The 13301-nt window shown below is 37.8% G+C and overlaps 1 protein-coding gene across 1 annotated transcript in view; it reads left to right on the forward strand.

The window, feature by feature from the left end:
- Window positions 1–2876: 2876 nt before the first annotated feature.
- IFT57 (intraflagellar transport 57) overlaps window positions 2877–13301 on the forward strand; it is a 53419-nt gene continuing 42994 nt past the window's right edge. Inside the window, exons 1-4 of the mRNA XM_072812240.1 lie at window positions 2877–3155; window positions 5808–5970; window positions 6763–6881; window positions 9122–9212. Coding sequence (XP_072668341.1) covers window positions 2944–3155; window positions 5808–5970; window positions 6763–6881; window positions 9122–9212 — 585 coding nt within the window. The 5' untranslated portion in view covers window positions 2877–2943. The remainder of the gene's footprint in view (window positions 3156–5807; window positions 5971–6762; window positions 6882–9121; window positions 9213–13301) is intronic.

Here is a 13301-nt window from a genome sequence, read left to right on the forward strand (position 1 = left end):
GCTTCTTTCTGTGTCTCTGATGAATAAATAAATAACATCTTTAAAAAGATAAAATAAAAATAAAAGGCATTGCCTCCAATGCTTCACATTTAAACATGACTTTTTTCTTTTTAGATTTCTGGCAGGTACTTTCTATTAGCCTAAGAAAGTTTTATTCAATTAGTCGCTTTCTAAGTTTTTAACATCTTGAATGGGTGGTACTAAGCCATTTATAACACAAAGCAGGTTGGTTCTTTAAGTATGCCCAGTCTTGTCTTCCAGTTAGAGATGCAGCTGGAAAGCCTTCCTCCATCTTTGAACCTGCCTCCTTTTCATCACCGGCCTTGCGCAGCATCTTTCAGGGAAATCCATTTAGTTTAAATCCCTCTTTGATCAGAATACTGTTCAGTTTCCAGAGATTAGCCCATTTACTCACAAAAAGATCTTAAGGGCCTTAAAAATTACCTCCAATCATTTCATGGTTTGCAAGAGATAAAAGTCCAAGGGAAAAGCCTGGCTATTAATTGCAGTCAACATATAGAGCCAGGGATAAATCCCTTAAGATTCTCAAAAGGAAGTAAGCACATGCCTCAATATTCCTTCCCCTTCAAGCTCTTCTCTAACTCCTTGGTCAATATAGGAGCTAGTCCTGCAAAATTACTAACAAAAACGTACCCTAAAGCTTCCAAGTGGCTGAAACAGCTGGAAGAGGATTTAAGTACGCATTCTCAGACATGTGAAGGAAACTACTTCCAGCAGGGAAAGAGAAGTGTTCTCAGCCACGATGGGTAAACAAAGATTCAGCAAACTCTTCCCTGGACCTTATAAGAATGAAATGACATTTCAGCGTTCTCATCTTTTTTTTTTTTTTTTTCCTATGGGAAATCACACAATGTTGAACAGTTGGCTTTTTGTTTCTTTCATTCTCTCTGTGCCACAGTTACTGTGGTACACTTTATAGTTTAGTCTTTTTTCTTCACAACAATGAAGAGGAAAAATAATTCTTCATACTGCTTTCAAGCCAGGATGCAGCAGTATTGTACCTGGGAAGAAAATGGCTAGGTTCTGGGACAGGTGGGATTTTTTTTCCCCCTAGTGAAAATACATATGTTGTTGGAGGTATTTCTCTGCCAAATACAATGTTTGGCTATTTCATCTTGAGTGCTATATATAACTTTCTGAAAATGTCAGAACATCTTATGCAGACAGCAGAGAACATCTACGTCCTTGGGTGGAACCAATTTACCTGTAAAGTCTGAAACCTTTTTGAGTGTCATATAAACAGCCACAGGTTGCTTGTTGACTAACCAAGCATCTCAAAGCATGTGTCTGAACTTTCATTTTTCTTTTCCAATTGTAAAAAGCTATACATCCTTTTTGTACTCTGAAAGTTATACAGACATACCACAATATCCCTCACCCACAAATATGGTAGCTGCGGTGGGGATGTATGGATGAGAAACACTTTTCTAAGGAAGCAAACAAAACAAAACAAAAAACCCAAAAAACAAATCTACAGTGGGGTACAGCCAAATCCAATTTTCCAACCTACCTTTATTAAAAGCAGCTGGTTAATGACTTGCAGTAGGAAAGGAATGTTATTTATTTAAAAAGCAATTCTCTATGGCCCTTCCCTTTTGGTTATTTTCTAAATTATTTTATGTATTTCTCTGGTGAATGGAAAAAGGTATTTGCCTTCCTGATATCCCACTTTAATAACTTTCTTAATGCCTGAAAGTTAGGTCTAAACTGATATTAAAATGAAAAAGTGCTCCTCCACTCATTTTCTAACAAAAACAAAAATATATTAGGTAAATTTCAAAACTCCAGTTATGTCAAAAAAAAAAAAAAAGTGACTTCTGTATTCTCTAGGAGCAGGTATAAAACATCAGAGATCTCCCCCAAACCACATTATAAACACAAACACATTTTCCACCTCTTCCCACACGTTTCTTCTCCCAGGAAACCTACACACATCTACCGCTTATCTAGTATTTTATGCAGCTTTTTGGAAAGCTGCTTGACACGCAAGACCCTTTTGAGAACTGTAAAGCGGTGGTCAGTTACGTGACCTTTCCTGACTTCCTAAGTCAAGAGCTGCAGATGCAGCAGTACCCCCCTTGGCCCCCTGAGAGCTGTCGTGCAGAGAAATTCAGGATAACTCCCCCCCCCCTTTTTTTTATTCTTAACTAGGAACCCCCAACTTTTAGGCTCCATGTAACGGGCTCGAAACCAATGAATCGACAGGATGTGAACTTAGAATTCTTGTTCCCGAGGCAGAACCAATCCTTCCCGGGGGCCCCTCTGCCTTTCCTTTCCTCACCCCTTCCCTTTCCCAGCGCCCGAGTAACGGGGGAATTAGGAGACTTCAAGGTTTATAATAGTCTTTGAAATACAGAAACCTCTTGTTGGAAAGTTCCTGAGGTAAAGGGAAACCTACGACGTCGACTATTGGTGCAACCGTGAAAACTTCCAATTTTGAGACAAGAAACGAAAACACAGCAGCGCGCCGGCTTAGCCTGCCACATTCCGCGTCCTCCTTCCCCTTTAATTTTGTCCGCGCGCTACCCTAACCCGCTCCGGGCGGTCCGTAACCGCAGCCCCGGCCCCGCCCCCGGCCCCGCCCCCGGCCCCGCCCCCGCCCGTCCACAGCCAACCGGAGCGCTCAGCACAAACGCGCTCCGCCCCCCGGCGCCAGGAGGCGTGGCCTGACGCGGAGGCGAACCATCCGCCCCGCCTCCCCCCGGGGGCGGGGCTACCCCCCAGCCACCTCCTCCTCGGAGGCGGGCCCGGCGTGACGTCACCCGCAAGGCCCGCCCTGGTTGGAGGGACTTCAGAAGAAACCAGGGCGGGAAGGGGGCGGGGTCTAGTTTCCCTGGTAACGGGTCGCGGCGGTCCCGGCGGCGGCGGCCGCCGAGGTGTGTGGGCCCGAGCCCACGCCGGGCGCTTCCTGCCGGCTCCGTGATGGCGGCCGCGGCGGCGGTGGCCGCGCCGGCAGGTGTGGAGGATGGAGTGCCTCGGTCCCGCGGCGAAGGGGCAGGGGAGGCGGTCGTGGAGCGGGGGCCCGGCGCGGCCTACCACATGTTCGTGGTGATGGAGGACCTGGTGGAGAAGCTGAAGCTGCTCCACTACGAGGAGGACCTCCTCCGGAAGCACAACCTGAAGCCCCCGTCCAGGTGGGTGCCCCCGTCCTCCAGCGCCGGGTGCCGGCCGGGCCCCCGGGACAGGCCGCCTCCGGCCTCCGGGAGCCTGGAGCGCCAGGTAGCACCTGCCGCCACCTGCTAGCCAGGAGGGGCACCTCTCCCCGAACCTGGCGGCAGAGGCCGCGGAGCCCCCGGGTTAGCCTTGGTTGGTTGGTAGAGGAAAGTTTCAGAAGACGGCCTGGCTCTCCTGGTCCTGAAAGCACACACGCACCTCCACAAAACTGTTTGTTTTTTTCTGTTTATAAAAGTCATAAAAGTACCTAGTGTAGAGGACTCAGAAAAACACAAGAAAGTGTGTGTGTGGGGGGGAATACTGACCTCACCCCTAAGCTCCCTCGGCCCACAGGTGAGCCCCGTCACCGTCTTGGCTCCAGCTCTAGTTTTGGTGTTTCCTCTGCGACTGGTAACTGTGAGTACCCAGGGCCTCCCCTGACTCTACATGCAGTCAGGAAACTTGTTGACTCGCTGCTCTGGTTGAAAAGCCTTGGCAATAACCGTGCTCCCAGAAACTAGGCCGTGGGAAAGGCCAGTGACCCCAACGACTGTTAGAACCGTGTGTAGCAGACGACCGAGAATTCTGCCCTTGCTCCTGGTGGGGAAAAGCCCATCGCATCCTGAAGTCAGGGCCAGGAGTTGTTGAGGGTGATGCATGGCTAGCACTCCATCTTTCAATCCACAGCTTAGTGACGGCCGGATAAATAAGTTAGTACTTAACATTTGTTTATGGTCTAAAATGCAATTTAGATGGAGAATCTGTAATGCTTGCTTTTAATGGCTATACCTGGCCGAAGGTAATTTCCCTGGACAGTTTTGATCTCATTCCTTGCTCTCTTCCAAGGACTTGAATTTTAAGATATACATAGGCTCTGTGTAAACTGCCCATATGATCAAGGCCGTCCATAATAGGAGAAAAGTTAGAGGGAAAACTGGTGTTGCTTGATCCATGATAGAAGTTTTGGGAATTGGGGGCAGCCCCGGGTGGCTCAGCAGTTTAGTGCCTGCCTTCGGCCCAGGGTGTGATCCTGGAGACTCAGGATCAGGTCCTACGTTGGGCTCCCTGCATGGAGCCTACTTCTCCCTCTGTGTCTCTGCTTCTTTTTCTGTGTCTCTCATGAATAAATAAATAAAATCTTTAAAAAAAAAAAAAAAAGAAATTCTGGGATTGGGAATTACTGCTTCAATGAATCAGGATAATCTAAACAACCAACATTTTCTATGATAAAAATGCATTTTTGTTCCCAAGTATATTTTTCAAAAGAAAATGGTTTTAAGGTTCTAGTGATATAACCCTCTGTACAACTTCCTAAGGAGTTCTGCAGGATATTGTGAATCATGGATTTGCGTGGCAATATCCCAATTTAATGGTTCCCAGAGTGTGGTCATCAGACCAAGCAGCAGCATCACTTTGGAACTTGTTAGAAATGCAATTCCACAAGCCCTTTCCCAGGTCTACTGCATCAGAAATTCTAGGGGTGGAGCCTACAGGTCTGTTTAACAAGCCTTTCCAGTGATTCTGATACATGCTTAAGTTTGAGAAACACTGTCCTAGTCTGGAGGATTTATCAATATCCAGTCCTCTGTCCTGGAGTTATCATCAATCTGTAAGAAAAATCTCACCTTGAAAGTGTTGTGAACGTACACCTGGAAGGACCTCCTGACCTTTTTCTTCTCAGCTGTCATCAGAACATTTGCATGTACCTGCAGGAAAAAGTTTGGGAAGCATGAAAGAGCAGACTGATGATTCTAAGGAAAAACAGTTGTAATAGCCACAAATACAATTAAAGCTGCACATAAAATTAGTAACTGCGAAGACAAACTAAGAACTTTGATCAAACTGACTTGAATGTTGTGAGCAAGTTTATTCTTAACCTATTTAAGTATAAATCATATTGATCTTCATAGGACTGTTTTTAGTAAGCTAGAGTATTTAGCAAAAGTCAGCAAATGTTTGTTAGACTGTGGATGTGATACTCCATGGTTCTTAATCCTGCCACCTTAAAACCATCTAGGAAGTTTTTGAAACATACTTGTACTGGGGCTTTATTCCCAGAAGTTCTGATATAATTCATAAGGGAAGAAGCAAGGTTTGGTCTGGTAGCAATAGTTCGATGAGCTCCTCAGGTGCTTCAAATATGCAGCTAAGATGAGGACAACTGTTTAACATACCTGATAGGTTGGGAACAGTATGTAAAGATACCAGTGACATTGTAAAAACTGTAAAAATGCATAGCGAATAATCATTAAAGTCTTTTTTTAACTCTGAAATTCTCTTAATTCCCAATTACCATTTTCAAGAGATACTCTCTTATTCATTATTCCTGACATGTAAATGATTTTGGCAAAAGTTGTACATGATCAGTTTTTTAACATGCCCTGAATTTACTGGGTCTAAGATATTTGATCTAATGTTTTGTGTATAGTAGTAGTTGCCCTAGTCCTATTGGTTAAAAACTTTAATATGAGTATTGTGGATTACTGGAAACTTCAGAGTGATTTATAAATGTCTTTTGATTTTAAAGCCGTTAAAAAATAGTTCTTTAGCAATTTTGGGCTTAGTCTCTTTAGTTACCATAAAGTTGTTTGCAATACTTCATATTTCATCCTCCCTGCCTTGTTTTGAAACAGACATTATTTTGCACTGCCTACCAACCCTGGTGAACAGTTCTACATGTTTTGCACTCTTGCTGCTTGGTTGATTAACAAAGCAGGACGCCCTTTTGAGCAACATCAAGAATATGATGACCCCAATGCAACTATATCTAACATATTGTCTGAGCTTCGATTATTTGTAAGTGTAAATAACTCTTTTTTCAGAATGTTATCAAGTTATAAATTTTAATACTGATAATTCAATGTAGATGTAACCCTTTTAGATGAATTTTCTATGAATATGCCTATACACACCCATACATACATATATAAAATTATGTCTGGATTTTTTTCAGATAAAACCTCAGAATGGTTGATATTACAATATTGATGCTACTTCTAAAAATGTTCAGTGTATTCTTTATAGCCCAAAGTAATAATATTTTTCTTAATCTTGTTATGTCTCAGAGGTAAATTTATGGATACTTAGTTCTCCTTCTAAAAAATGATAGTAGGAAGCTGAAACACTGTATTTTGAAAGGGAGCTTTGATTTAATAGACCATGATAGCAGTTGTACTTTTCATTTCTGACTTTTCCTGGGGGACAGGCAGTAAGAATTTTTGGCACACATGTTATTAATTTTTGACAACTGATTCACCCTGTCTTTCCTATGGTTGCTTAATGATGGGATACCAAGCTAGTAGGTTTACTGTTTTTTCACCCTACCAGGATCAATTACTTGTTCTGTCATGAGGTTATTGCCTTTCAATTTGACACCTTTGACAATAAAACATCTTCATTTTCCTTTAGTTTTTTATGTATCAATGGATTGAAAGATGGATTTCTGAGAAGCAACATAATTACAGTTATTCTAAATCATATCTGAAAAGTAGAGAAGTGATACATTTATTCAGCAGTACTTTGCTTAAAATATTTTGACATTTGGAATATAAATAACAAATAATACCCTGTTTATCTTTTGTATTTCAGGGCAGAACTGCAGATTTTCCTCCTTCAAAATTAAAGTCAGGTTATGGAGAACACGTATGCTATGTTCTTGACTGTCTAGCAGAAGAAGCATTAAAATATATTGGTTTCACTTGGAAAAGGTAAAAATTACCCAATCTGGCAATAGTAATTTTATGTGGATAGCTTTTTCCTCTGTGGGTTCAGAGCTATTTAATTGAACTGACAAAAAGTATTTCCTCTTGACTATTCTAAGCTGAAAATGCATAGAAATGTCTGCATAGACAAAATTGGAATATCTAGTATATTCACACCAGTTCTGATTTTATCATGTCCCTTCCCAGTTCAAATATATAAATTATTAAAGGTTTAACTGTAACTGAATATCTTCATCAATGTAGGAAATTTTTTCAGGGTCTCTTTATTTATACACACAAGGATAGTATATTCGTGGGGGTAACTGATAGCTGTAGATTTAAGGAAAAAATGGAAATTAATATAGTACTTTAAGTGGAATTTTCTCTTTTGCTTATAGATACTGGCAAAAATAATAGCCACCTGAAAAAGCCATGTGACACTCTCTTAGACATTGTTCATTGCTTCTTTCTCTATCCTGATAGTGATTTGTTTATGCTTCTAATATTGTATTTATCCCTTGGTATTAAAGACATTTGTTTACAGGTGTGGATTTCTTGCCAGAAACTATGAACTCTTCATATGTACTGTATGGCAGTTAGCATAGCACTTTGTATATCATAGATACTCAATAAATGTCGATCTTGTGGGTAAGAGAATAAAATATTCAGAAACTATCAATTTATATAAGGTATAGTTAGGAAATACATAAATTTGGTTCTTTGAAGATTGGAATTATTGACAGGTTAGAGATTGTGAAAATCATTATTCAGGTAAGACATGAGCAAGCAGTGCTTTGGGATGAGAAAAAATTTCTTTGGAAAGGTGTATATATTGTTCCCTGTTAATATTTTAATGTATATTTAATTATATTCTCATGTAAATAATCTATTCCCTTATTAATAAGTACTTAAAAAATGTACTTGACTTAGGTCATCATCAACTTGAACCATATGAAATTACTGATATTAACCTATCACTGAACTAAAAAATGTCAGTTTCATATGCTTCAACCTAAATATTACCAGTTAGTGCAATATAAGGAATAAACTACATGATTCACATTACTTCTTTATTAGACTCCAAGAAAAGTTATGAGATGTGCTACCCCATTTGGGATTTTTTAAATATCATTAAATTTATTGCACAATGTGTTCTAAATTCACCTGAAGTGATTGGTATCTCAACCACTATTCAATTTTGTACCTCCTTTGTTTCTAGGCATATTTAATTCTTGACCATGTATTGTGATTTGGATAATTTATAAGGATTGTGAATACATGGGGAGAAAAGGGGGGAAAATATTAAAAGTAGGCATCAGATAATATGTCAGCTACATAACATGTAAATTACATAGAAATTACATATTTATAGATGATTATTTTACATATTAAATATGTCAAAGCAAATCCTAGAAGAACACTGCTTTTGAGATATTATCTAATTCTAATTAATAAAATAGAAAATTTATTCCTTAAGAAGATTGATTTGGTTCTCAGTACTTTCTTTCCTTAATATTAAATGTTGATTTTTGTATTTTGTTAATCTCTCTGAGGTATGGATTTTTCAATAGGTTTCTAGAAATAAACTTAAATACTTTCAGGTATTTTTAATATGGAAAATATATGTCATTAATCTTGCTGGGGAAATGGTCATTCAATACTTAGGACCATTGAGTAGCTTTTGGAAGCTAGAAAGCTGGGACCCTTCTTATTTTATCAAAATAAATTTCAGATCTGTCAAAAATGTAAATGTAAAAAATGAAACCATAGGCATACTAAAAGGTGAAAGAAGGGTGGGACGTGTCATATGAGGGAAAAGCCTTGTATATGATGTTAAAGCTACTAGGATCCATGCAAGAAAAGGTTGCCAAGTGTGTGTAATAAGAATTGTAACAGTCCTTAATAGCCAAAATTGTAAGTGATAAACTAGGAAAATTGTTTCTAACACAAGTTAGGCAAAGCATTAAACTTCTTAAGATACAAAATAACCAATTAAAACATGAAAAAGTATTCACCCACTCTCTGAAGGAAATGCAATTAAAACAAGAGATTTTTCACTTATATGGTTGGCAAAGATTAATGTTTGTTTACAATATTGGTAGACATGTAATAGTGATTATGGAAGGGGGCTAAGAAAGGACAAGATCCAGTGTAGAGGAAATTCTTGATATTCACATTATGCCCTTTTATCTTGTTAAAATGTTTTGTTTTTAACTCTCATCTCATACTAAGCCTTATTATTTTAGACCAACATACCCAGTGGAAGAATTAGAAGAAGAAACTGTCCCAGAAGATGATGCAGAATTAACATTAAATAAAGTGGATGAAGAATTTGTGGTATGTGTATTGCTGAACATTTTGTTTCTTTCTACCTTTGAATTCGTTTCCCTTCTCTTAATTCCCCCAGACTTCTATTTTTAGTAATATATTTCATTTCATTGTTTCTAGAGTAAAAAAGCTTTTAAATAGAGCACCACACATCAGTTGTTTAGACCTTTGGTTAAGTTAATGCTCATGTTTTCTAATGATTGAGGTCTGAATTATAGCAGAGGTTCTTAAACTGTAGACAGGAAATTGTGGACTACTGGTTATATGAGTAAATATTTTATTAGCACCATTCATGATTTGAAATGGGCCATAAATAATAAAGAACTTGAAAAAGAATAATAAGATTTAGGATTAATATATTCTACTTCGTAAGAACACTATTCATTTCTCAGGAACTCCTGTATGCTTCTAAAATTAGGGTAAATGCTACCCTTTAGGAATTTTTAAAAATAGTTATAAATACCAACATTATTTAAATTTTTTGGCAGCATCTGGGCCTTTACAATTCTTAACATTCTATTCATATTGTGAAAGTAAATGATCAAGTGTGTATAACAGATTAAACTAATAGAGAAAAAGAACACTTTCTCAGATCCAGAGATGGAATGACCCTGGTGTTTTAGGAAGTATACCTATGATCTGGAACTGAAATAGCAGGAAAAAGACCCTTTTTTGAAGTGTATTTTATTGTCATAGACCAATTACATTTTCCAAGTGAATTTTTAAATCAATAGATAATAAGTATATTATGTATTTCATCTTAATTTATTAAGCTATTATATGCTTAAAAATCACTGCATTGTTTTATAGCAAATGCTAAAACTAACCATTAAATAAATTAGACTATATTCAAATAGTAGAATATTATATAGCCATTAAAATTGTTTACAAAGAAATGTTAGTGACATAGGGATGATAACTTATGCTGTACACATAAACCCAAGTATATAAAATATACAAAAAAGGAAAAATAATAATGTTAACATTAGTTATATATGGGTAGAAAGATCATGGATGATTATTTCCTTTTTTATGCTGCTTTGTATTGTCAAAGTTTTTTTAACATGTATCAGTAGTGTAAATATTTTAAACCATAAATAGAAAAAAGAAGACTGTTATTTATAGAAGGAAAAACACCATTGTAAAACTAATCAACTTAAAAAATACCTTTTAAAAATGTACATTTTAAAAGTTAAGGTAAATATATATTCATTCATTCTGCATGCATTTTATTGAGCACCTGTTGGGCAAGACCCTGGTGGAACTACATGTACAAAAGCTCTGAAGCAGGAAAGAGCTTAGCTTGATCCAGGAACTGAGAGAAGACCATTGGGGCCAGATTTCCTCAGTGAGGCGGGTATGTGCATGTGTGTGGTTTAGGATTGATAGGAAAGATAGACCAGGTCCAGATCATTTTGGCCATTTTAAGGAGTTTTGACTTATCTTTGTGTAATAGATCTTTCCATTCAGGCTCAGGAAATGCTAAGTTCTCATATATTCCCATTTGTTCATCTCATTTATTTTACTCAGGTATTTTCCTCATCTTCTCTCTTTAGTAACTATTTATTAGTTAACGGTTTATAGACAGACACCTGGCCCTAGTGCATCAACATTTAGCTTCAGAGACATAACTCAAAACTGTCAGTCAGGAAAAAAAAAGTACAAAAACCTACTAGTCAGACTATAATTTTGCACTTTTTTTAATATCTCCACGTTATTGTGCAGTGTCTGGTGCAAAGTGGGCGTTCATTAACTATTTGACTACACAATCAGCTGTCAGCAAATTGTTATATAACTTTTAGAAATATAGCTAGTTTTTTCTGAGAACCTTTTAAAGTCCAAAGCAGCATCATTAGGTGTGTAAATTAGAGAAACAAACTAGAAAGTAGCCTCTTTTCACATTTCTTCCCAACTGTAAGGTAAAGACCTCCTGAAGGACTTACTCAAAGGTTGCTTCTGAGGCTGCTGGTTCCCTTATGTCAAGTCTCTTGAATTTTTTCCTTTTCTTTCTTACTGTCATTTTAAGGAGCCCTCCCATTACCTCTCCCATTCCTTTTAGTAAGGAGATGAGTGCCAAAAAGTGTTTGGGTAGTGGGATGTTACATTATTTTGTTGCCAGAGATTGCAGGTTGGCTCAACGGTGGAAAAGATAATTTCTGACAAAGTTCTGCTATAATCGTCTAGAAACTAGAATCCTTCAGTTTTAAACTTGTCAAATCAAGATAGGACACATTGATAACTTAAAAAAAATTTATTGGTCACAAAACAATATTTTCACCTGCTCTATATAATCATATACTTATTAATTGGCACAGAATTAAGAGGGTACATAGTACATATTAGACAAAGAAATGGTAGGAAATTGTTGAGTGTCTTCTGAATTACTGAAATCAGAATCCTTTTAGTTTATTTTAAAACTTTTTTCTAAGTCTGTTTATATTTGGATTCCTTTTGAATGCTCTCTTACTAATACGTAGTAAGTTAAATCCTTTTTTTTTTTTGACTGCCTACTATTAAAGCTTTTTACCTATTAGCATTTAATCCAGTACTAATTCAACAAGTATTTATTGATTCCCTATGTAAACAGTACTGATTAGGTTATTGTAAAAGCATAATAAACTTGTCTCTTCTCCCATGGGCATTGTCATTGGCATTTAAATCATTTACTCTGGTTGTTAAGTAGGTCATTGTCAGTGCAAACACAGAATAAACTGAGCTTCATCTCAAAGGTGTGTATCTGCATTTATGGTTAAGATTTAAAATGTAAACAGTTACATCAATTTTGTCTATATGTCTGTGCTCCACTGCCCATCTTCCCTAAAAAGTAAATGTAAAAAAATGTAAACATAAAAAAAGTAAATGTCACTTGAGTATATTTATGCTCTGCATTTATATTGCTTCATATTTTATATATATAAAAAAATCTTTCCAATTTCCCAAAGATTAACATAGTTCTCATAGCTTACTTAGTGGGCCCACCCTGAGTATCAGAGTAGTTCTGGGAGGGACCCTTAGAATCTGCACCCTAACAAGCTCCCAGGTGATGCTGACGCTGACTGTCTTAGAACCACATTTTGGGAACCACTGTCTTACATCTTCTGAGTCCTTGAAGATAAAGATTATTTTTGAACTCTCTCACTGCAGCTTTGTAGAACTGGATATGTGGAAGTGTCCACTAAATAACACACACTTACTATGTTGTTTTGTTTTTTTCCTTTGAGGCCTACAGTCCATTCACTGTCTTAGCATGTGGTTAAACCTCTTGTTCAGTTTTTTACCCACTTTGTCACTTGTCACCATGAAGACATTTGAAGAGAAAGGGGAGATATTTTTTGTTCTACATGCTTTAAAACCTGCTCAGACTCCATTTTTTGCTGTATTTTGGGAAAGGGATTGCCTCTCAAAGGGTCACTTTTGACCCTACCCCCCACTCCAATTGGTTCAGAGATCAGGACCAGCTTGGAATCTACCTGAAGTATGTTTTAAGATAGTTAATATCTGAGATACAAGGTTAGTATCTAAAATATATATTCCATATCTTTAAATAGATTTAATATTTTAATATCTTTGCTTTTTTTAAAGATTTATTTATCCATGAGAGACAGAGAGAGAGAGAGAGAGGGAGAGAGGCAGAGACACAGGCAGAGGGAGAAGCAGGCTCCATGCAGGGAGCCCGACGTGGGACTCGATCCCCGGTCTCCAGGATCACGCCCTGGGCTAAAGGCAGCACTAAACCGCTGAGCCACCCGGGCTGCCCTTAATATCTTTAAATAGTTTTAGGGGCCATGGGCCAAGCAGTACTAATGACTAACCTTATTAATTTATTAAACTTGAGCATATAAAAGACGAGATGTCAAAAATATGCATTAATGGGATTGGTCCCTGGAGCAGGTGAAAATATTCTGTCAACCTCATTGTTGTCCATTTTCATTGTTTTCTCAAAATTGCCATTAACTCCTTCCATTATCTCTCCTATTTCAGATTTGCCACTGTGCACTGTTTCTTTTGTCTTCTTCTGTTTATTTAGCCCTAGTTTTATAGCAATAGTTCTTCCATCTTTTTTTTTTTCTTTTTTTCAGTGACTATAAAAAGGCCCTA

Source organism: Canis lupus, chromosome 35 (genome assembly GCF_048164855.1).
Source record: "Canis lupus baileyi chromosome 35, mCanLup2.hap1, whole genome shotgun sequence".
In the NCBI taxonomy this organism is placed as follows: Eukaryota; Metazoa; Chordata; class Mammalia; order Carnivora; family Canidae; genus Canis; species Canis lupus.